General features: G+C 39.0%; 1 protein-coding gene across 1 annotated transcript; it reads left to right on the top strand.

Moving 5' to 3' along the window:
- The first annotated feature begins 1,138 nt into the window (after positions 1 to 1,138).
- Positions 1,139 to 24,043, top strand: ube2h (ubiquitin-conjugating enzyme E2H (UBC8 homolog, yeast)). Its single transcript, XM_044108923.1, has 7 exons — positions 1,139 to 1,464; positions 16,566 to 16,642; positions 17,835 to 17,909; positions 17,984 to 18,023; positions 18,792 to 18,844; positions 19,971 to 20,099; positions 20,206 to 24,043. Exons 1-7 carry the CDS (start codon positions 1,412 to 1,414, stop codon positions 20,328 to 20,330), a joined length of 552 nt encoding a protein of 183 aa, XP_043964858.1. The 5' UTR covers positions 1,139 to 1,411; the 3' UTR covers positions 20,331 to 24,043.
- Positions 24,044 to 24,585: the final 542 nt, after the last annotated feature.

Consider the following 24,585-nt stretch of genomic DNA (forward strand, 5'->3'; position numbering starts at 1 on the left):
TGAGTCGTTAAACAGAGCACTGATCACAACTAAGAAAAGCTGTTCCTTAAAAGGACTTAGGTGCCAACAACCCTGATTATGAACAAAACTAAAACTTGAATGGATAAGAAAATCCTAAATGTTTGTTTTGTTTTGTTTTGTTCAAAAAGGCAAAGTAAAAGTGATAACTACCTTAGATATATAGAAATGTACTAACAGTTACAGAATGTGTTCACTGTGTTGAAAATACTAAATTCAGACTGGAAATAATTCACTGAAACTCATATTTACAACTGAATAAATTATATCAGTTTTATTCCATGTCCTGTGTTTTGAATTTTTTTAACCTTTACCCTTATGCCACGCAGATGCAATCATTTGATTGCTTAACCTCCACAGGGGCACCTCTAGATAGTTTTTAACTGGCAGTCAGACGGGGGTAACATTAATCTGCAGATAATAAATCATATCTGACAAATGTAACAATTTCAGGAGTTTGATTTAGGTTAGCTTCAATAGCTGAACTTGAAGTTTGAACAAAAAATTCTCCATAATTTTTCAAAACATACTAATCTCCTTTAAGTTAATTCGTGCTTCTAAGTACCCACAAAATACAAATCTACTGATTCCCTATGTTAGAACTAATTTTGTGTTAAAAAAAAATTGAAATACTGTATATTTTTGACCAAATTGTTATTCTATGGGTTGAGCCAAGGCTGACACGCATTCAGGTTTGTCTACACTAAAGGGACAGTGTAAAGGAAAAAAAATAAAATAAAATACATGAATAGGTAAATAATCTTGTCATCTTTTCAAAGGTTGTCTTTTGTCTTTTCCTTCATTAAATTCATACAAAAAAATATTATGAACCCATTCCCTGGTCTCACACTTATTGGTCAGCAGTCAATCATTTTGCTGACCAATCATGTGGTCTATAATTGTATTAGCCCCGCCCCTTAAATGTGACGAGTACTGTTCAGGACCTTACTCCTGTGTATATGTGTGTGTGTGTATACATATTTAAATGGTCAGGTAAACAATTGTTTACTTAATTATGAATTTATAAAACATTAAAACATTTGGGCTGCTAATAGCACTTCTGGCCCTGGACAGTAGTTTCCAGTCTAGAAACTACAAACATGGCCATATTTGGTGGCGTTTCTAGTCGCACATATATGGCGTAATTCGCGGAGGGATCCCTGCTTGTCAGAACCATGGTGAGATCGCAGAGAAGGCAGTGAACAGGAGATCTAACGTATAGCTCAAACCCTCAATAGGACGGAGACACTTCACCGTGAGGAGGTTTTGTCGTGAACATCTGGGAAAACAAATGTTAACTTTCGGATAGTATCGACTGCTAGACTGTCTAGCGTTCCTGGGAGCTGGCTTTCAGCTGACTTACTGGCGTTCTGCGGTGGAAATAGCACAAAAAATGTCGTCTCCGAGTCCGGGTAAAAGGCGAATGGATACCGATGTGGTGAAACTGTATCCTTTTTTTAACAGAACATAAACAACAGTACGTGGTAACATTCGTCATGTATGAATAAGTGCTGTGTGAGCTGTTAAAATGAATGCTGCTCGTTAGTCTTTGTGTGACTAAACATATAGGAATTTCTGTGTGAATTAGTGCTGTTTTGTGTAAACAACATTTTGATAGCAAAGCCAAGTGTTAGCTATTTCTGTCCTGCGAACCTTCAGTTGCTTATCGGGGCAACTCTATTAGCCAATCACATCGGTCACAGGTTCATGTAGCGTTTATGCACAATATGTGACAAACATTAGCTTAGTATGCTGTGTATATTTTAAGAACGTCCCAGAACGAAGCTAGTGTTCTGCTGTTATGTGAATGTCTTTCATCTTGTTTGACCACTAACAGATCCAGGACTACATGAATCACCTTGTGGCAGTTTGGTTTCTTTGTCCAGCTTGCTATTTTTTTTAGGAGGAGGGGGGGGTTGAGTCAAACTGCCCCCTCAAACGTTTACGCAGGAGCTTGTTTACATAACGTAAGGTTAACTGAAGCAGTAGCTTTCTTTTGTTTCACTCCATTACAATAGAAAAACTGTTCTCGTCGTTGAAGCGACTACATTTTCTCCCTGTCTTTATGTCGTTGCTTTTGTTCACCAACACGCTGAGGTTTTGTAATTTTGTTGTTGAAACGCAGCTGAGCTTTGCTGTGTAGTCTGTTGGTTAATTTCAACATCAAAATGGCCACCTGATCAGTGTATCTGACTCTGTTTCACTGTCTCATAGCTTACTGGTGTTAATTTAGAGAGCTAGATTCTGTAGTTTATGAACAACATTCGTTTTCTTTGGAGTTTGAGCTGCAAAGCAGCGTCTAGTTTGTTCCTACTTTTTAAATTACTATTATTATTATTGAAAGCCTTCATCAGCTGACTTGTTTTTGTACTGCTGCTGTATTTTGGCTCCGACAAAAGCGAACTGTCCAGCTGAACCAGAGCAGCAACAAAACAGATTTCCAGCCCCATAAATTGTTCCTGAACGTTATGAACTGGTAGCCCCTCTTTTTGTTGTTTTTTGTTCCAGCACGGTGAAAAAACCAGCTAAGTGATTGGGCAGCCTGTTACTATCCGGAAACCACAAGGGGGAGGGACTTAGAACAGCTGATGGGATGGCAGTGAAGCTTAGTCAAATAAGGGGTTTGAAGTGGGCTGGTCAAATGAAATCAGCAAGGGAAGGTTGCCCAAACAGGTTTAACAGATTTATCAAGAAAGGGGAGAGAATATGATAAAAATTGATTTTAATATATTTCTGTTTTAACTTTAAAGCTACCAACCAAGCTTTTCTGTGGAATCAACCAGACCATGTTGACATGTAGTTTGTTAGCTCTGTATAACGTAAATGACTTGATCGTTTTTTAAATTATTATTATTTTTGCTATTTTAGCCAATAAAATTTTCCATCCTCATAGCAAGTTTTCACTCGCATAGTCACACTTATTCATATTACAACCATAAATGTCAGTGTTTTATGGAGATTTTATGATGCCATGGATCAGGATGAATTATTGTATCATTGTGAAGAGGAAAGAAAACCATATGTAGTTTTCAATTTTTTGTTCTCTCTCACAAGTATAAGTCTGATGATACGGCATCTGTACATTAAGCTGCTCGTGATGCAGTTAGTGCTGCAAAGGCTTTTCACTGCATCCCTGTTACATATTGTCTAGAGATTGAAATATTTGCCAATTCTGCTTCACAACCTCTCAGTCAGATATGAATATCCAAGTCTTGCCAGAGGTTCTCAATTGGATTTGGTTCTGGACTTTGACTCATTTCAGTCTCATATCTTTTGCAACGTCTTCCTGGACTGCTTTGTATTTCCATCCATCCATCTTCTTGACTAAGATAGCTGAAGACAGGCATGCCCCCTCAGCATGATGCTGCCGCCACCAATCTTCACGCATGGACTGTTGTGTTCAGGCTTATGCGGAGTACTGGTTGTTTGCCGTATTGGCCAGAAAGTTCAGTCTTGGTCTCGCATTCTTCCCTAAACTGCAGTTGAAACTTCCCATTGCTATCTTTACAGCAGTGGCTTTTTCTTTTTTTTTTTTGATTTTATCTTGTGACGTTTCCTCAAAGTTGGGCTTTTGTGAATTATAAGACTAATATTGTCCTTTAAAAAAAATAAAATTCTCTCTCCTTAGCAGTGGATCTTACAGTTTCTCCTAATATTCCTTGGGACTCGTGGCTTGGAGTTGCACAGTACATTGAACTGTAATAGTCCTTACAATTTCAAAATGTGTGACATGAAAGAACACTGCTTGGATTTCAAGAACATTTATTAACAACAAAACACAGATGTTACCAAGTAGTTAAAACATCGATATGGTCTAGTTGAATTTAGCTTGAGAATTTGTTGAAATTTGTCAGAAGTTACTCATCTGCCATACTTTTTTTTTTTTTTTGCATGCCAGCTGATCAGCTTGATGCCGTTGACCAGAATCCCACGCAGAGCTACATTTTTCAGGCTTGTTCTTTAAACCAAACAAACGAGAAAAAAAAAAAAAAAAAAACAACAACCAAAAAAACATTGTAATGTGTAAAATCGTAGCCGTGTGGAAACCCATACGCTATTATTACTCAGCTGTGTGTTTCTTCAGTCCCAAAAATACACACAACAAGCATGTTCCTTTCAGACTTGACTTCTCTAATTTTGGCCTACTCCCTGAGGCATTTTGTTGCATTTGCTTATGAGACTTGTTTGAGCAAGTCTTTTCTTTTTTTTTTTTTTTTTTTTCTTTTTTTTTTTGCTTCCCCTACTTGACACCCAATGTGTTTATTGCAGCTGTGACAGACGAGTGAAACAGACAGTAAGAGTTCTCTGTCTTGTTTAAAAAAAAATAATAATAATTGCCCCTCATTGCATAAAACCTTGCAGTAGTTGTACAGCCGCTCTCCTCATTCAGCTGCCTGACTGACAGGCTGGAGCAGATTTGCTGTTTGCCACCTGCTCAGCTCTGCACAATGAGCTGTGTTTATTAGCAGAGCATTCAGCGTTAGCGGTCAGCAGCAAGTGTTCAAGAAGGCGAGCGTGTGTTTAAATGCCAGACGAAAATGTGGGATTCACTGCCTCTAGGTTTCATTTTCGTGTGTGTGCGTGTGTGTGTGTGTGTGTGTGTGTGTGTGTGTGTGTGTGTGTGTGTGTGTGTGTGTGTGTGTGTGTGTGTCAGAATTAAAGCAGTCTACCTCACTCTGTTTGGATTCTCAGAAAGCAAAAAAAAAAAAAAAATCAACTTTACAGCTGAAGCCTTTCTGTGCCGCCTATCTGCTCCCTCCGTAGGTGCAACTGAAGCCTGAAACTCACACCACTTTTAAGATGGCTTCAGAGAGGTTGCATGAATTAATTTGCGGTGAACGCCAGAGAGTTAAGAATCTGGAGCGGAGGCCATGAGGGAATTTGTCATCAGAAGTCTCAGAAAGACCTCAACGTGTAACATCATTGGTTTAAAGCTTCTTCTTTTTTTTTTGTCCTAAGATTGACGACGATATGCATTAAAAATTTTTTTGAATATATATATATATATATATATATATATATATATATATATTATTTTTTTTTTTTTACGCTCATAGCTGCTTTGCTCAGTTCCGATTTTTGCCCAAGGCTTCTTTCTGTCCTTTTGCAGCTTTTTACAAAGACGTTCAGCCTTGAGCAGCAAAAGGTGTTCAGTCTGAATCTCGACCTGTGTAACTTTTCCCCGTTATGGATTCCAAGTTGCTCTTGAACTTCTCTGGAACACGGTGTTCTTCAGTGAAGATCTGTGCAGACTGTGACATTGCAAAGAGCTTTAGGTTCAGCTTGTTGTGCGGGATTAGCTGTAGCTTTCTCTCTCATATCTGTTGATGGGCCTCATTTGTTTCAAAGGATGCAAAAGTTGCTGTTTGAAACAGAGGACATTTCTGGTTAAAATCCAGGCAAACAAACATTGATCCATGTTGGAGCTGAAAACTACTCAGTGACTTGTAAAGTTTTCACGTTTTGCTTCATTACTGAAGCGTACGACATAAAATATGACATAATTATCATTTGGAATGAAAGTTAGTTTTTTGAGCCAATCCTTTTTTATTTTATTTTTTTCTACTTCATTAAAACTGAGTGAAGAACGTTCCTGAGCATCGGTTTTAAATCTTGCACAGACTTCCAGTTGAATTGATCTCAGGACTTTGACTGAGCCTTTCTTCCATAAGAACAAGCCTTGATATTAATAATTGTATCGGAGCTCTGACGGGGTGTTCGCTGCTTTTCTGGAAGGTCAACCTGTTTTTAGCTCCATTCATGTTCCTGCCAGCGCTGACATGCTTCCCTGGCACTGCTGAAGTACAGCATGCCAGCATGATGCTGCCACCACCGTGTTCTACTGTGAGGATGCTGGCTTTTGTTGCAATGTTTTACACTCGGGATAAGACGTTTATATTTTCAACATAGGCTGTCTTGCTGAATGGCTTGAGCAGAGGTTAATGAGATGTTCTTAGCTTGGATATCGTTTCATTACTTACATGTGTGTGACTTCTGAACGCTGAATTATATTCGAGTTCTCAATCTTGTTTTGCCATTTCCCTTTGCAAAAAAAGTTTTAGTTTTTAAATGTACCTTCCGCTTGAAAATTCTTAAGTTTTCGTTTGCTATGCAACATTGCGGAAACTTATTAATGTGTCAGCACTGATTGGTAAATGTAGTTTACCAACTAGGAGGCCTGACAAGCTGACTGCTTTTTTATTTTTTTTTGTTAAGCATGTCAGCATTTCTTTCCATTTTATTAAATCGTCATACCATGAAAGGGTGTGTGAGTGTTTGTTGGCAAGATTCAACTATGATTGCAGTGTGGAATGGAGAGGAGCTCCATGAAGCATGGCCGGTTATAATTCATATTCAGGACTATTGGGATTTATTAGGGAGGGGTCCTGCATATTTATCCTACCCTAGTATCCATCATATTAACGCCGCATAATATGGCAGCTTTTCTCTCGCTCTTTCAAATCAGCTCATTTTCTACTTTTCTTTCATTAACAGTCCTCTCTCTTTCTCCATTTAAGTTGAATCTCACTCCTGAGCTTTATCTGCTCTCCGCTTTTGGTCCCATTGTGCTCTGGTAACGAGACATCCGGACAGCATCAGTGCGCCTTTCTTTTGTGTTTCCCATTTACAGGAGCCCCCTGTGACCTCCACCTCCTGCTGCTGTGCCAGAACGCGTCACCCTGTCACAGGCGGCTAAACGGACCTCCACCTCCACACTCTCCCCTCCAGCCCCCCCACCCCCCACCCCACCACGCTATTATCGCTGCACTGGACAAACTGAACGCGGTCTGCTGAAGGGAATTACCAGCAGTTGTCTGCTCTTTCCTGAACGAGCGACTGATTAGAGAAAGGCAGATTTAGTGTTTTAAATGGAGTGGGAAAGCTTCACAGCATTTGAGTGGGTAAAAAAAAAATAGAAGAAGTTTGAAAGGTGGGAAAAATTCAGACAACAAAGATGGGATACACTGCAGAGTGTTATGAGTTTCTTTATTTACCTTTTAAATCTGACACAAGAAGTAACTACTACGAATGTTTTGAAATTAAGCTTCATTGTATTTGATGCTTTTAACAAAATGTTGAGAATATTTTCCGAGTATCATACCTGATTCATTAGATGTTAAAATAGCTGGGAACTTCATTGTAATAGTAATAGTGTGTCTGAACATAGCAGATCTACTCTTAAAGGCTCTAGGTTTGAGGTTTTTTTTCTCTCCACTGTCGCCACATACTTGCTCAGAAAGTGGAATTAGAAAATTAACAATACTTTTTATTATTTCCTCCCTATTCAAATTATTTCATTCAACTTACTTCTCACTGACTTGGCTGTTAGCTTTTTTTCAGTGATTAAAACCAGCCCCAGGAATAGTTTTGCACTTTATTTATTAAGACTTAAGCTAGTTTTGTTGTAACCATATTAGAAAAGCATGCAGTTTCAACATGACTTCACAATACATCCACATGATGCTCACTTCTCTCTATCCCAAACTTGCTTCAGGCACCAACTGTAGGGCAAACTGTTACCCTATGTGTGCTTCCTAGTATGAAAGGAAAACATATATATTTATTTTTTTGCATGTTTAATAAACATTAACCCTTTATTTATTTGACTATTTCCCTCTTTTTAGGCAGTTCACCATTTTTCTACAAATCGGTATAGCTGTAAATATCTTTATTCAGTCTGTGATATTTTTTGGTTGTTCATAAGGTCTAACAGGATAGACCTTGTCTGACTTTTGAACAAAGCTATTGTCTTAACAGGTCCCCACTTTGATTGACAGTCTTACTTTGTGGGTGCAGGAGCCGGTCTCCTTCACTTGGAGGAGATGTGAGCCCCTCGGCGTTAATCCCACTGTTCTTACAGTGACGCTTCCTGCACGCATGGCTGAGTTCCCGCAGAAAAACAGATGGACAGAACTTCCTTATTGTTTCGTCTCTTTTTTTTGGCACTGGGTAGCTTAGCCAGTCTTTTCCATGCATGAGTGTAATTATCGTGTTTTTTTTTGTTTTTTTTGTTATTTTATTACCTTCTAAATAAATTTGTCTGAATGTTGAAAATGTATTTACGTAAAGACCCTTATCAAAGAGCGCACGTGCACAACGTCCACGCCTCATCTTTTTAATCAGCTGCTGTTCGCTTCTTGTCTGGGAGAAATTGATAAAATGAACACTTCATTATATATAAATATAGATTTTTTTTTTTCACAACTACTTTGAATTTCAGGTTAGCTGTTCCTTCATTTCACAGCTGGAAATCCTCCTTTTGTCGTTCTCATGCCAGACAGCAAACCTTGTCTGAGGTTTCCTCATTAGGCTGTCGCCTCGGATTCGGCCCGTTGTGTCTCCTGCCCTGGCTCAGTTTTGTGTTCATTAACGATCGTGTCATTTGTTCCTCCGCGCATGCGGCGGAGACACTCGCACACACAGACACAGACACGCGCACACATGCACGGATGGGCCCCTGCGTACTTTAGCTGTAAATAGACTGTTGATTTAGTGAAGGGCTGAGAGGAGGAGCTGCTGAAGGATTCACATTTGATTGCGGTGGGTGGGCTCTCATCTCGCAGCAGTGAAGACAAAGAACTTGGCCTGTTCATTTCTGTGCTGCTTCAGCTCGCTCTCTGGGAGGTAGCCTTCAATATATTTGGGCTTTCATCTAATGGAAGGCAAATCTGCATTGCAAAAGGAGATTTTCTATTTCTTTTCTGGTGTTGAGGTTCTGTTGAGGTATTGTTTTAGGTCATTTCAAGGCGTCGTAGAGTTTCAGGTGCACTATTCTGCTTTTTACATTTGTATTTTTACTGCTAAAGAATTCCCCTCGTCTTATTTTTAAGTCAGTAGTTCATTTCTTGTGTAAAAGAAAAAAAACAGTCTCCATAGGTCTGTATTATTGACCTTTTTCAAAGCAAAACGCAGTAAAGTTACTCGCAGTTCATGTATTTCCCATCCAACCTTTAAAGTGAGTGCACCACTTCATCTGCCAGACATTTACATGTGGAACTGAGTGAGTCAGGCCTTTGGGGCCATATGTCCATTGATATGTAAAACCTGCTGCAAGGATTTCTTCTGCGCGGCCCACACATGCTGGCCTCACCATCAGTATTCAGACACTGAAAGTGTCAGAAGGAGCTGAAAGCTTTGAGAGCAAGTCTGTTTAGGCTGCAGTTTTGTTCTGAAATGCCAAACTGGCTGCATTTTACTGATGTTCAAATGTTTGAACATCAGTAAAATGCAGCCAGTTTGAGTGGAAGCTTTTGTTATTAATTTGTGGTAAACACTGGAGGCTCTCTTGTGTAGTTCCTGCAGGTCTGGTGTAATAGAGGATGCTACATATGTGTGTGTGGAAGGAGGAATTCTTGCTGCCATGTTCACTCAATCAGAGGCACATTTGGGATGTATTTTAGTGTTTCTATAATCTCGATGCAAGCAAACTGCATTGATGCACAGATTTTATAAAATGGCTCTGAGTTAGTATTCTTATAAATAGGTTTGCAATAAGGATGTATGATTCTTAATAAAATGTAAATCATACTTTTTATAATGTCCTGTTTGTGCTAACAGTTTCTTTGGGATGCGGACCTTTCACTTGCTAAAAAAAAAAAAAAAGTTAAATATATTTTGTCTTTTCCTTTCAGAAAGTAAAGCTCGTACCGAGAATCATATTAGAGAATCGTGCTGAAACGCCCTAATGAGCTAATTAGCTCAAAACGGCTCCAAAGGTTTCCTGAGCCTTTAAAAAGGACCTCTGTCTGGGTTGGTAGGCTGCACAATAATGGGGAAGACTGAAGGACAGATGACCAAAGGACAGTTATTGATATCTTCCACAAGGAACGAAAGCCTCAAAGGCTGGTTGTTCAGAGGGCTGCATCCAAGTAGAGTCACAGAAAGTTGAGCGGAAGGAAAATGCTGCATTCTTTGTCAAGCCACCTCTGAACCACAGACACCAGAAGTCTCTTTTCAGATGAAAGTTAAGTTTGCTTTTTGTTTGGAAATGAAGGCTCCAGAGTCTGGAGGAAGAGAATCCGTGTTGCTTGTAACATTTCCAGTCATTGATGATGACTGTAGGATGCTGAGGTTCAGTCAACACAGCCATCTATCAGGATGTCTTAGACCTCTTAATGTTTCTTCCTGCTGACCAGTAGATTCTGGTTTCATTTTCCAGCAGGACTATGCACCTGTCTACACTGATAAAGGTACCAAAAGCTGCTTCAGTGACCTTAGTGTTACTGCGCTTGATTGGCCTGCAAAGTCACCTGGTCTGAACCCCAAAGAGAATCTGTGTGGCATTGTTAAGGGGAAGATGAGACACATAAGACCCATCAAGTCAGATGACCTGAAAGCTGCTATCAAAGCAACCTGAGCTTCCATTACACCTCAGCAGAGCAACAGGCTGATTGAGGGCATTGAAATGAACATACTTCTCAGAAACTGGACGTTCATGTCTGAAAGTATTGTATTTTTTCTTTCTCTTGTGATATTCAAATTTGTTTTGAAAGACACAGTTTCAGATTTTCATTACCTATAAACTACATTGATCAAAATTACAAGAAATAAAGTTAAGAAGTGAGTGGCTATGTAACTGCCTGATGAGAATTTGTCAAGGTATTGGGCTTTATGACTGAATCATTTATTTCTGGGTTGATTAATGAATAAATGTAGGATTGTTTCGTATGATAAGTGAATGTGGCTGCTGGAGCAGCTTGTGATTTCTGAAATTGTTACAGAAAACTATAAGCTAGGGAGAATGTGAACTGCAATTTATCTAAGCTAAAACCACATGTAGTCACATGTAGGTACTGATAACTGACTTTGTATTTTAATTCTTTAATCATAATACCCACTCAATAGGTGCACAAAGCAGTGTGGTTATAAAATAAAATACTTTTTTTTTTCTTTTTTCAAAGCTATAATTTTGTAACATGGGATTTTTTTTTCTTCAACTAAAAAAATTTACAAATTAATTTCTTTAATTTTCAAAAAAAAAAATTCCCAGTTTGAGTTTCTGCTTCTAATAGTCATTCATAATAAAATACTTTACATATTTTTTTTACCGAAGGACCAATATTTGTGGCACTATAAATAAGTACTTAACTTTATGCGCTTAAGAGTATTTAAGACCCCAAGATGCATTAAAAGGTTACAGAGGAATTTCAGTAGTTGCTGATTCAATAGAATTTGGCACTCTTATGGTATTTCTTTTCTAAATTAATAGTAAAATTTGTTAAATAACACTGTTTCTCATGGAGAAATGTGATGGATTAAACTGCTTTGTGGCTAATGTTAATATCAGTGATATGAGGTGAAAATGAAGTCATGCGTCACTGAAGTTTGTTGTCGATAATTGCAAGGGGGCGGGAGGTGAAACTGTGTTTGGCTTTGATCTGGTTTAATCTCGTTCCCACGGCAACGGCCAGGCCCGTCGCTCAGCCTGCCGCTGCAGGACGGCTGCCGTGCTCGCTCGAGCTCGGCCTCGGGTTTTTTCAGGCGCCGAGCTCAGCGTGTGCTGTCGCGCAGTAATCTACTTTCCTCGGTGACATACAAAGTTGAATGCACAAACAGCCATATTTGAATACAGGCTTGGACTTTAAACGGAGCAGCGTGCATGCACAGCGATTGCAAACCAATAATCTCCAAATTAAATATGCATAATGAAACTTCCGTAGGCTCTCGTTTCTGTAACACCACTGAAAGAACAGTTTATTTATTACAGACGTTAATGGTTGTTGGTTTTTCAGATATATATATTCCAGTATTCCTGTTCTTGTCGGACGTTTTGGAATTGCATAGCCGGGAACGTTTTAAGGATTTTTATTTTGTTTTTTCTTACTCTGTGCAGTTCTAGTTTCTGTTTTTGTGGAGGAAGCCTACCTGTCGCTCACACCCAGTGACAGCAGCTGTGTTTCCTGCCTTTCATCTTCAAGGTTTTTTGTTTTGTTTTTTTTCATTGTAAAGTCTTGCTTCGAGTTGAGTTTGAGGCAGAGAAAGTGAAACAAAGGTCTCCGGTGCAGAGTTCCTCATCTGTACTATAAAACTTGCTCTCTGTTTCGGAAAGTTCAGAAAATGTTTTTAGTTTCAAGCTTTTTCTCCTAATTCCATAATCTAAAAGATAATTACATACTGTATGTTTCGACAAAATAGCCATGTTTTGCTGCTATTTTTTTTTTTTTTTATTTAATTTGCATTACTCTACTTTTTAATTTGACTCGATGCAGTTTTGTTGCTGTTAAACTTATTGATGGTTTTGGTTTTTAAATTAGCAATATAACCCATATATCAATGTGCACACACACAATAGAAGAAATTAGTCCCCCTTACACAAGAGTTTTGAACTGGGCCTGGTTTAGATGCCAGCTCCAATGCATGAATACTGCAGATCACAAACCGCGCTTGACATAGTCTGTATTTACAGAGAGCTCATACACAAATGATTTAATTAGGACAAGAATGATAGATTCAACAATAACAAACTAAATCTAAGTTGGTCTATAAAGTAAAAATGCCTTTTATTAAAGAATTGATTCACCAACTTCAGAATTGTGCTCTCTGATGATTTGTGAAACATGAAGACCCAAACTGAAAAACGTCTTATGATCCGATTCACTGAATGAATCTAGAAATCTTCAGAAACTCTGCAGGCTGCTTGTTGCCATTATTTCATGTTATTTTTCAACTTTGATAACTTTTTCTCTCTTTATTGTATGATGATTGTAACACTGCCAAATTGACTTTCGAAGACTGCTTTTCCGAAAGCATCATCTCCTTCTGTAAAAGTTGAACAAAACAGGGAAACAGATCAGCCTCCTGCTGCTCGTACGCAAAGCAGAGAAAGGGTTGTGAAACTTTGAAACTCTTTCCTGCTACAAGTTCAACAAACACCGTCTTCAAGGAGATGTTCGAGTGCATATGATACCACATTGTTTTGACAACAAGCTGTTTATAATTCATCGTCATGTTTATTTTCCCTACTTGGAAAGAGGTTGCGCGGGATGTGATATTTTGATCCGGGGGTCAAACGGGGATAGTGGCCTGGAAGGGCCAGAAGAACAACAAACATGTCTGCACCGCAGCTGAAAATGCCGTTTTACCAGAATATGTTTACACATCAAGCTGACGACGTGCTCCGCAAACAAACCAAAAGTACATTAGGAAACACAATTTGGTTTTTTCTATTCATAATTCATGTTCGAACCACAAAACTGAGCGTATTTTATTGGGTTTTGACGTGACAGACGAATACAGTCATAGTGAGGTGGAGAGAAGATGATTCATGGATTTGAAATCCACTTTGGAAAAAAAAAAAACCTGACAGGCCTTTGTGTCCAACCCCTTTCACTCTAACACCCCTGAATAAAATTAAGTGCAACTAACTTGGCTCTAATCCAACTATATATGTTTAAATCTTGAGTTAGTAAGCTTACATTCAAAAACGCTTCAAACTACTTTATATTCCGGTTTGCATGTGTGAAATAGTGTTTTACGTCTTTCCCAGGTCTGGGTATGTGTGTGTTTTGTTCATTCATTCTGCTGGTTTGACTGACCACTGTGTGATAGATTATGTATGTGTGTGTGTGTATATATAAAAAGATATTGACCTGGTACTGTCCTCAGATTATGATGTGTACTAATCCAAGTTGGGGGATGGACAGGTGTTATGCTGAGATGGGAAAACCACAAAAGAGCTTTAATAAAATTCAGTTTGTGCAAAGTTGTTATTATTTTCATCTTCAGGCTATTCTAGCATTTATGTCTTCAGAGAAACTGGATGCATGGGTGCAGCATGCATCCAAACCCAGTTTTTGGTAACACGCCACCCAGCGTATGTCCATCCCCACCTTCTGCAGCCGCCCTACCAGCAGCTGTGGAATCAAGTTTTTCTCAGTTTTTCTTTTGACCGATTTCTGTCTCATTCCTTTCTGGAGCGTAATGCAGTCGTCTTCATCAGCGACGCGCTGTTATTTAGTCTCTGTGAGAAGTGATCGCCTCGAGCCTCCCCGTCTGAAATTAAAAGCCAACGAGTCGGAGCGCTAGGTCTCGTGACGACTCTGATCAGATAAAATTCATCACTGTTCGGGTTCAGACTTGCTCGCCACGCCGTCATATTAATTTCTAGTGCCTTATTGTTGGTGGGATGATGTGAAGGAGGTGGAATGTACCCAGTCCAGCTGTATTCACTGTCAAAGCGAAGGATGTTCTTAAGAACGCATGGGCAAGTAGTTGTTTCTCATGATATGTCGAGCTCGAGTCAAAAATACTACGTTGTCATGGTAATAGCTGGAAATTTTTCACAGGAGTGTTAGATAACAATCTAATGACAGCAGCAATTACTCCTGCTGTTGTTGAGATAATGCAACATGTCTTTCATAGCAAATGTATAAATTCTCTATTTTAGTTGTATATTTTTAGAGGTGTTTTGACCAAAATGACTTAGCCGCTTGTAGCTTCCCCTCCAGTGTAGTCATGATGTATGACGCTCCTTTAGTTTGAAGGAAACCATTAGTTATTTCTGGCAGGAAATTGTTCCTAAATGCTATTTATTGTCCTTCCTTTTAGCCAGCTAAACAGAAGTTTGTAGTGACCCGTGGAACAGGACAGCACTGTGACCAGAAAACAACTTAATTTACACATAAGGAATAATATAACAGAAAATTCCAGTGGTTTTGATCCCTTAATACCAGTAGGGGGACCTTGTACTACTTGGGCTCTGTCCCAGAGGAAAAACATTTTTGAAGATGAAATTCATAAATGTACTTTTTAGTAAAGACTGCAAGTATTGATTTGTCTTTATTTATTTATGTTTACTTTAGGGATGCAGCCTTTATTTATTTATTTATTTATTTTTTGCCAAACTCAGACTCTGTTTTTCATACGTCTCGTCTCAAACACAAGTTTTGGTGACAAAAGCAACAGTTTCTTTTTAAACCTCATCTGAAGTGATGATCATTTTACCGCCTATGTTTGTAGCTTATGTGGATTTGACATCCAAAAATATGACGTTCTGTCCCGTAAACAGAACAGCACATTTGGATTTGCTTTCGACATCAAAATATTATGGATGTAGGCTGTAGCTTACCCAGGTCTGACTTAGACACTTGGTGAGTTTAAAAAAAATATATATATATTTTTTTTTTAAACTGGACGAAAACATATCTGGCTAACAAATTTTCTCGAATAATATAATAAAGACCTCTTATGCTTTCATATATTCTGATGACACAAAGCATTTATGTCAAATTTGACACCATGAGGTCGGGTCCGACTTTGAGTCTGAAATGGTTAACCTGCAGCATTATCCGTATGGATTCTTATCCCCCACCTTGTCGCACTGTTATCTTCCAGTGTAACCGTTGCCGCCCATCCCCCCTCCGCTGCGTTGCATGTGCAGCTTTTCTCTCACTCCAGTGGTTTCACTGTTGGATAAATGTCCCAAAGTGCTTGCATCCAGAACAGAGCTTGGTGAGCTGCAACACGGGAACACTTTGCTTTTAGTTGGACTTGGGGAGGATGGTTTCTATCAGCTCCTGAAGTTTTGGCTCCTTCACACGAACGTCTCTGTGTCGGTGATTTATCAGTATTCCTTGGATTTCACTCGACTCGCATCAGAAAGAGACTCCCCCGCCCCCCAACTCAAGTTTACGTCCGAGCAGAAAGCTTCCTCTTCTGTCTAACAGTGACACATTTCTTTAGTGAAGCCAAGGAATCATTCTGCTCTTAGTAGACTCAACTGGAGCTTAAAATAACCTCCAGTTCAATTTAACCCTTTGATATCTGTGATGCTAACGGGGTACGCGCTCAACCAAGCACGCTGCTGCCTTGTGTCTGATGTTTTTGGTCATTTCTGGGTGCTTTGATTTTGGGTCTTTTCTTATTGTACACGTTTAGTGGTTGATTTATTCACTTATTCTTTTGTTTTGCTTCTTGCGGTTCTTCTCTCTGCCTACAGGAAAAGGGGGGGGGGAATAAACGGGAATTTAAAAGAGTAAAAATATGAGCAAACAGGAGCTGCACAGATGTTTGTTTCATGCAGCTGGAGCCTCGAGGGTTTCTTGTTGTGAATTTTATGCTCAACTCAAGGACCAAGTGGAATTTCTTCTAATATAATTTTCTACTGTGATGTGCATTTTAAGAATCACTTAATGAACAAATTTAAATAATCAGAAAGGCTTTAACCTTGAATGGGGAACAATTAAATAATTGGGGGGTGTGTGAGAGAGAAGACCAGTGGTTTGTATTTAATGTCCAAATAAAATCCTATTGATGTTTTGTTTTTTCCTGCATATTTATGTTGATATCAGATTATGTTTCCTACTGGAGATTTTATAAACTGTTGGTACACAATGAAAAAAGATGGTCTAAATGTGTGGAAAATAGACTTAAGCAACTTGTTGTGTTCTTGCAGTTAAACCATGGAAAGAGAATAGAAAAGCAATCTTCAGATGTTTTCTGTTTTCCCATACAACTAAAATTTTAATGACTTTTGACTTTTTTTTTTTTTTTCTGGTTTTGTTTTTGTTTGTCTGACCACAAAGCAGTTTTCCTCAACAGCCTTTCAGCATCGAGAGCAAACATGAAGTCACCATCCTCAGTGGACTCAATGAATTTGTAGTGAAGTTTTATGGCCCACAAGGAAGTAAGTATTCCTGCTTAATTTTTGTTTTTCTTGCAATTTTCACATTTTTATATCATTTTCAGCCACATATTCTCTCCCTAGTTTAATCACTTTAATGTTTCTCCAACCAGTCATTTATCACCAAACAGTTTTTAAACGGGCATGACCTGAGATGAAATTCTCATCATGAGCTCCAAGGTTATATGCTCAAGAAATCTAAATATTTTTAACATGATCTTTTGTGTTTACAGCAAGTTGGCGATGACAGAGCTGTTCTTGTATACCTCTGCAGGCCTGTTGTAGATAAATTACTGTGTCATCAGCATAGATGTAAAAAAAGCAGATGTCATTGGCTATGTATATTTCCAGAAAACAAAGGACTGAGAATTACACCTTGTGGAACCCCCTTAGTAGTTTTCAAGGTCTTACTGTGCAGAATGTATATATTTTTTGTCCTTTTTGGTTGGAGTAACATACGTAATATTTTAGGTTAGCTGATTAAGTGGAGTGATGTGGTTATTTTTCAGTTATTAACTACAGAACTCTAGAACACACACACATGCACACACACCGATAATGAAAGTTATCCTAAAGATCAGAGGATTCTGTTGTGTGAAAAACGGAGGTTCCGCACAGTCGGGTAGGAATGTAAAATGAATTGAAACCAGACCTCAGGCTGCGAAGTGTGAAAAAAAAGTAGAGCCACGGCCTCATCTGCAGGAAATACTTCCTCCTTATTGCATTCAAAACATCTGCCACACGCTGCCCCTCATGCATCGGTAAAAAGAGGAAGAGGCTCCTCTTGATGACTCTAAACTGTGTCAAACGAAGCGTTGCTGCTGCGGCTGCCGGACGCCGGCGTACATGTGCGTCGTCATCCAGCCATAACAAGTGTGTGCTCTGGCCACTTTCAGTACATGAAGGTCTTGTTACACACGGCTATTCTGGGAGAGCAGCACAGTCGCTAACGTCGCTCTGATTCCTCTTTGATGTCTGTGAATAATCCTGAAAGGATTCGAAGGTAAAGATTTCTCGCGGGCTGAAATGTGTGACTCTATAAAAGAGGCACAGAGATGGGAGTGCATAGCCCGGCTGCAGCGGAGAAAATTGACGCAACTTAAGGGCCACTAGAGTGTGTGAAGGGTGGAACATCAGGGAAGTAAGACGATTTTGTGTCTTCCTTTATCATCTCCTTTCCTCTTGTCATGTACAGCGCCGTACGAGGGAGGTGTGTGGAAGGTGCGAGTAGATCTTCCTGATAAATACCCATTCAAATCGCCATCCATAGGTAGGAGCTCTGCCGTCACAGATCCGATGTTTAGCTTTAACTGAGACTGTGCTGATCTCACTCTGCTCTTTCAGGATTCATGAACAAGATTTTTCACCCCAACATTGATGAAGCGTGAGTCCATTTAAGTCAAATATTTATGTTAGTGGTTTTCTGGGTGTTTGCCGTGTTTGTAATTACATTACATCCAGACTATTAAAGCTATTAGTTTTTCCTACATTTTATTGTAAAGCCTATTAATTACTAGTCTACAAAACATTAGGTCTATTATAGACATACAGTTCCACTTGTTGGGCAATATTTTTTTGAGCACACCACACTACCTATAGGATTGGGGTCCAAAGACAGATTAGGTTTGTTTCTGGTTGAGACAAACTGATTTTTATTTAACATGTCTTTGCTTTTCAAAGATCTTATGATTCCAATTCACTCTTAATCCAGCCCATAAGGTGGATAATGTATTTATAAGTGAAATAGACCTACAGCATCTCACACCACACCACTGATGAACTCCTAACTTCATTCTGACAGACTGGTTGACCTGGACTATTCTACCAGAATCTGAAGAACTTGTTGAGAAGACATTTCTGGAACAAACCTCGCTTTTAGTTATATTTAAGAAGTTTAAAAACGGTTGAGGTTGATGTTTTGGGAAGGCCATTCCAAAAGGTTAATGTTTGGCTGCTAGATAAATTCTTAATATGTGATTGGTATCATTGCTTTGTTGGGATACCCAAGTGCGTAAAAGTTTGATTTGAGGTAAAGATGAGGAGTTTTAGGTGGAAATCCAATATGCATCTTGCTAAGAAACATTTTCCCCTTCTATTAGTGAGGGATAATTGATATATTTGAATACATCTCTGCTTTCCTCTGGGTTTTCAGGTCAGGAACAGTGTGCTTAGATGTCATCAACCAGACATGGACAGCTCTTTATGGTGAGTGACTTCACAGACGTACAAGTTTAAATTAAATTTGCCCACCCACACCCGTGTGAATAATTCATTGTGGCACAAACCGTGTGAAAAGGGGCGAATAGCTAGCCCCTTGAGCACACCAGACAACCACTGTTGGTCCTAATCTACTTACAGGGGGAGAAAAGTAAACACTAATAAGGTAACGCTGTAACCCACTAAGGTCAGGAAACGTTCACCTCAGACAGATGAGTCTCTGTTTGCCGGCTTTAAGATGGCTTGCTCTCATTACACTTCCCGATTAGTTTCTCATGATGTCGCCTCTCTAGAGCTAAAGCAGCAGTTGAACTGAGAAATGGTGCTATAGTGATGCAAAGAGCTGATGCTTTCGTGTCCGTTTCTGTTAATTACAACCGATGTGCTCACATGGAAAGATAAGTTTTAGACTGATAGTCTCCGTTTGTTTCTTTGATCATTTGTGCTTATGCCTAGAAGACAGTCAGTTTGGAGAACGGTGTTTCAACTAGGCCAATAGTCAGAGAATTGTGTGTAGGGCTTACTTACAAAGGGGGAGGTATTGAAAGCAATTAAAATGCGCTAATTGCTTTGAAAAGACAAGGGAAGCTGCTTAATTTGACCAAACCCAACAGCGACACTGAGTGGAGAAGGGGAGAATTGCAGGTTCTCTAAAAAAAGACCAGCTATGAAAAAACACACATTTGTGTCAAAAATATTTGTTCTCATTACTTTACAGAATTTTAAAGCAGCACTTTATCGAGGTAAAGAAAAAAAGAGCACATAAAGGCATTGGCTACTCTGGAAGAGCTGCAGGGACCTACAGCTCAGCTGGGAGAGTCTGACAGGAAAAAAGTAGTCATACTGTGGAACAGCAGCAAGAAAAATATTTTTGTTCACACAAAACATAATGCAGAGGGGAAAAAAAAACCTGTTGGAGGTTTCAAAAGACTTCAGAGTGTTGGGAGGTTCACCTACCAACAAAACATCGATCCAAAACGCCCAGCCAGAGGTGCAGTGGAATGATTTCTATTAATGGGTTAGAATTGCTCCTTTAGGTTTAGCTCTAGTGTCTGTGAACTTTTTGCAGTGGTCAAATTCAGAGCTTTGTTGTTGTTGTTGTTTTCATGCTTAGATCTGACCAACATCTTTGAATCGTTCCTGCCTCAACTGCTGGCTTACCCAAACCCCATCGACCCCCTTAACGGCGACGCAGCTGCCATGTATCTTCATCGGCCAGAGGAGTACAAACAAAAAATCAAAGGTTAAACCTAAACGAGTTAAAACATAAAATAAAATAAAAAGTTGCTCTTTTTTCATTTTTATCCTGTGAGCCATTGTGACTCTGTTTTCTGTCTTTTCTTCTCCAGAGTACATTCAGAAATATGCAACAGAGGAAGCTCTGAAGGAGCAGGAGGAAGGGACGGGAGACTCTTCATCTGAAAGCTCCATGTCCGATTTCTCAGAAGACGAAGCCCAGGACATGGAGTTGTAGTAATAAAGGGTTCCCTCCCAATCACTCCCCTTCCTTTAACCCTCCCCCCCACAGAGACTATATTTGATTTCCTAACCACGAGAAAGCAGACTTATAATATTCATATTTAAACAAGTTGATTTTTTTATTTTTATTATTACGACTAAACAAGGATTTTTATGGATATATAGCCTTTGGTGTGTTTTGACAGACGCCCCTTCTCCTGTGTAGTCGTTCTCCCCGATAGCGTTCACAATCTCTGCTGCATTTGTTCGATGTTGTAAAATTCCTCCACCCTCCACCCGAAGCGTCCCGTTTCTTTGCTTAGACTTTTTTTTCTTTCTTTCTTTCCTTCTTTCTAAATTTGACACAGCCAGTCATTTTCCTCCATGCCAATTGGTAACAGGTCAGTTGCACTTTGAAGACGAAAAGTGCTCCCATCTCCTCCAAGACAGTATTTGTAAAAACTTGATAACTTTTGAGACAAAAGTTGGTTTTCCGTGCAAATTTGAAACGAAACACGTTCTGCATATCCCTCCCCTGTCCCTCTCTGCTGTGCTGGCTGCGTTGCGCACAACTGTTGCAAACTAGAGCAAGTAGGAGGAGGGGGGGTGTAAAAAAAAAACCCAAAACCTTCTGTTTTATTCAGGTTACAAAACTCTTATTTTAAGGCACACAGCCCCAGTAGATACTCAGCGATGAATGCAGAACACTTGCTAAGCATATCTCTGGTAACACATACTAATGAAGAAAAGTCTGGAATAATAAGGTCTGTGTTGGTTTAAGTGCTGTGTCGGATGTTACATATTTTTTGTTTTAGTCTTTTGACCGTCTTGGTGTTTAAAAGAAGAAAAAAAAAAAACAGGCAGATATTGCAGAACAGCCTGTCTGACTACAGGGTGACATGGATTGCTCTGGGTATCTGATTTAAGCGTATTTCGTTAAAAAAAAGAAAAAAGAAAAAAAAAGTGTAATATAAACCGTATTTTGGCCTGTTTTTTTTTTTTTTTTAGGAATAAAATTATTCTTATTAGTCAGAAAGCAGATTGTCCTTGTTGCTGAAAACAAGCCAGCATGAAAGGGAGTTTTAAACTTGTGAAGAATCCCACACCCAGTGACCTTTGAGTTTTTGGGTTGATCGGGCTGAAAAATGAAGAGCGCTTTTTATTCTGTTTCTTAGGTTTTTCATTTTTCATTATTTTTTTTTGGTTGCTACATACAGGTTAGTCCTTCTCACATTCCACTGCTGCGCTCTTTCCCCTTTGTAATCGGTCCGACCTGCGCTGTGTTACCTGACAAGTGGCAGTCTGCTTTTACTAACAAGAAGAAAAAGACATTTGGGGAAAAAAACTTTTAGGTAGAAATTGGTCTCCTTAACCTAAGACAAACCTTTCTGTGTGGTAAGTAATGATGCCGAAAGAACAACATTACAAGTGCAAACATAAGTTGTTTCTATTACCCCCAAACTTTTATTACCTGTACTCTTTAAAAAACCAAATCGTTCATTTTGTGATAAAACATTGAGGGTTTTTTTAATTATTTTTTTTAATAAAGTGTCTGTCTACTGCATATGGCTCTGGCCTCCTAACAAAAACCAACAGTTTGAGCCAAAATGTTAACCTTTTGATGCCGATCTGGGTGAAAATTGGTGCAAATCCAGAAAACTGACATATTTTGTAGCTCTGGTTCCCAAGATGAATAATGCATGCCTTCTGGGAAGTCATCACATCACCTTCAGTTTAACAAAACTGCTTCTGTGCCTCATCACTGCATCAAGAAACTCACCAAAAACCATGTATTTAGGAAGCCATGGAGACGACTTGTTATATTCTAGAGAAGCACATCGTTTTAACTCTATTCCTTCTTTATCTTTTCTGGGTGCGAGTCCATTCTGTAGTGTCCTTGTGCGCCGACACAAAATTCATCTGAAAACACCCCAGGTTTTATCATAGCTAATGTTTGAAGTACTCTTTGCTTCTGTTATGCACTGTGGTTAACCATGTTTCACCTAGAAGGTATTAAAAAAAACCGAGCTGGAAATCATGCAGGAATTGTTGAGCTGGTATTTTTTTTTTTTTTTTGGCTTTTTTTTTTTTTTTTACTGCATCAGGATAGATAGATTTGTAGTTTGGTAAACCTACAAATGAGGTTTGTTAGTAATGGGGAATTTTCTTTCTCTTCTAACCGTATAGACGCACCCGCTCGAGCTTGTACAGCGATTTCACGGTAGGCAGGTTTTATTTTGAGGTGCAGCGGTTGTGACGGATCTGACTTGTACAGAAAGCAGAAACGTGGCTCGGATCTTTCTACTATCGGCCAGTTTTTGTGCTCTTGAACATCCACTCGTTCGAATGCAGAGGCGTCCCTTTTGCTTTCAGTTTGTAACAGAAGAATTTGATTTTTATGTATTTGGTTGTTGTTTGTTTTTTTTTAAAGATGTGTTAATTTCTCTCACCTGCAGCTGTGTGGCTTTTAGTGAAAACTTTCCTTTTCACAATGTTCCACGTGTTCCCTTCTAGTTTACGTACTGCTTGCCTTGGCCATCCTAGGAAAATATATTTTTTAATATACAAGCTGATTTATCATGCAAACGTATTTAAAAAAAGATACTATTGAAACCTCCTAGAGTGGAAATGCACCAGTCAGTCGGCCAGACATTGGAATCTGCAAGTTTCCTTTTGGTCATCAATCATTGGTCAGAAGTGAGTCAAATACTGAAATCTCCCCTCCTAATTAAATTAATGAAATTAAGACTAAACATTTTTTGTCATAAAAATGCATCTGTGCATTTATTTAAGTTTAACTGAAATCAGATCAAACTTGGGGTCATCCATGAGGATAATCTTGTAATTCTTTCATTTTGTGTTGGATTCAAAACTAACATGTCTATCAAACAATTTGCAACACTTTTTTTGTCCTGGGAGGTATTTTTAGTGGCTGGGAAAAGCCTGATGGATGCATCTCTACTTTAGAGATATTACTAAACCGGAGCGCTGAGGTTTGTGTGTTTCCAGAAAAGAATCATGAAAATAGGGTCGACCTACCCAAATATGAGAAATTAGTTCAACTTTTCTGGCACTTTGCATCCGCTGAGCATTAAGATGTCTAGTTTTGACCTGACGTTGGTGCCCATCTTGGAACTTTTTGGCTGTTAAGGACCGTAATCTGTGCTCGCCTGCGCACCCTGATGGATAGAACGACGAGGAGCTTAAGCCAAACTTTAAAAGCCCCACTCTTTGTTAGCACAACCGAAGAGTCGTCTGCACAAAAAGATCCCGCCAATCTCTCTCCCTCTGCGTTGTTGACTGTGTCTCCTTTTAGCAGTTGCATGCTTCTCAGTGCACACCTTCAGTTTCTGGTGCTTGTGTGGATTTTCTAACCCCTTCCAGGCACTCCTACCATCATCAGCCCCTTTTTTTATCAAGCACACACTGCGTTGAACATGTAAGTTTGAAAGGAAAAAAACCCTATGTATTTGGTACCTATTGTGTGATACTTGCAGCATTTAAAAAGACAGAAGGTTTTATGTTTTGATCTGTTAAAAGAAGTTCATTCTGGTCTTAATTTGTTCATCTTATTTTCCTTTTTTTTCTCCCCCTGCCCCATTGTGAAGTGGGCATGCTTGTCAAAAAGACAAATGCTCTCTGTTAACAGGCGTATAATCTCATAAATAGTTGTGTATAAAATAAACTGTTATAACTTCTTTTTTAATAAAACATTGAATATGTATATGCGCTTCTGTGTGATGCTGATTTTTTTGGTATGCTTGGTAAGTCCTATAGTTAAAAGTGCCATAAAAGATGCATTTCTTTTGTTCTTTTAAAAGTCAGAAGGTATTATATCTATCCAGAAAATTAAAAGTTATTTTTAAGACTGATTATCTTCAGTGGTAGTTAAAACATCCCCCTATGGCCCAATGCAACTTGTAGTTTGCTCTGGGTGTTTCTATCTCTACATGTAGAAGTAAGAAATGGATTAATAACATTTATATTTATTAACTTTCAGTTTTATGGATTAAAATGTATTTTGTTGTTTTAGTCTATTCAAAATAACTGTTTCAAAACGACATTTTAATTTGTTATTTTAGTTGATCATGACCCACATGTCAAGTTCAAATGGAAGTTTTTGCTTTCCACGTTATTCCACTAGGTGGCAGTGTGGTCTCGCTCAGCGGCTGGTGCAGAAATGTCCAGAGTGAGGCGTGCTTCCTGTCAGTGCTGAGAAGCTGATGGAACACATTAGTTGCCGTTGCTGTTACCTGAAATGTTGGTGGTTC

The sequence above is a fragment of the Gambusia affinis genome, linkage group LG23 (genome assembly GCF_019740435.1).
Source record: "Gambusia affinis linkage group LG23, SWU_Gaff_1.0, whole genome shotgun sequence".
Taxonomy (NCBI): Eukaryota; Metazoa; Chordata; class Actinopteri; order Cyprinodontiformes; family Poeciliidae; genus Gambusia; species Gambusia affinis.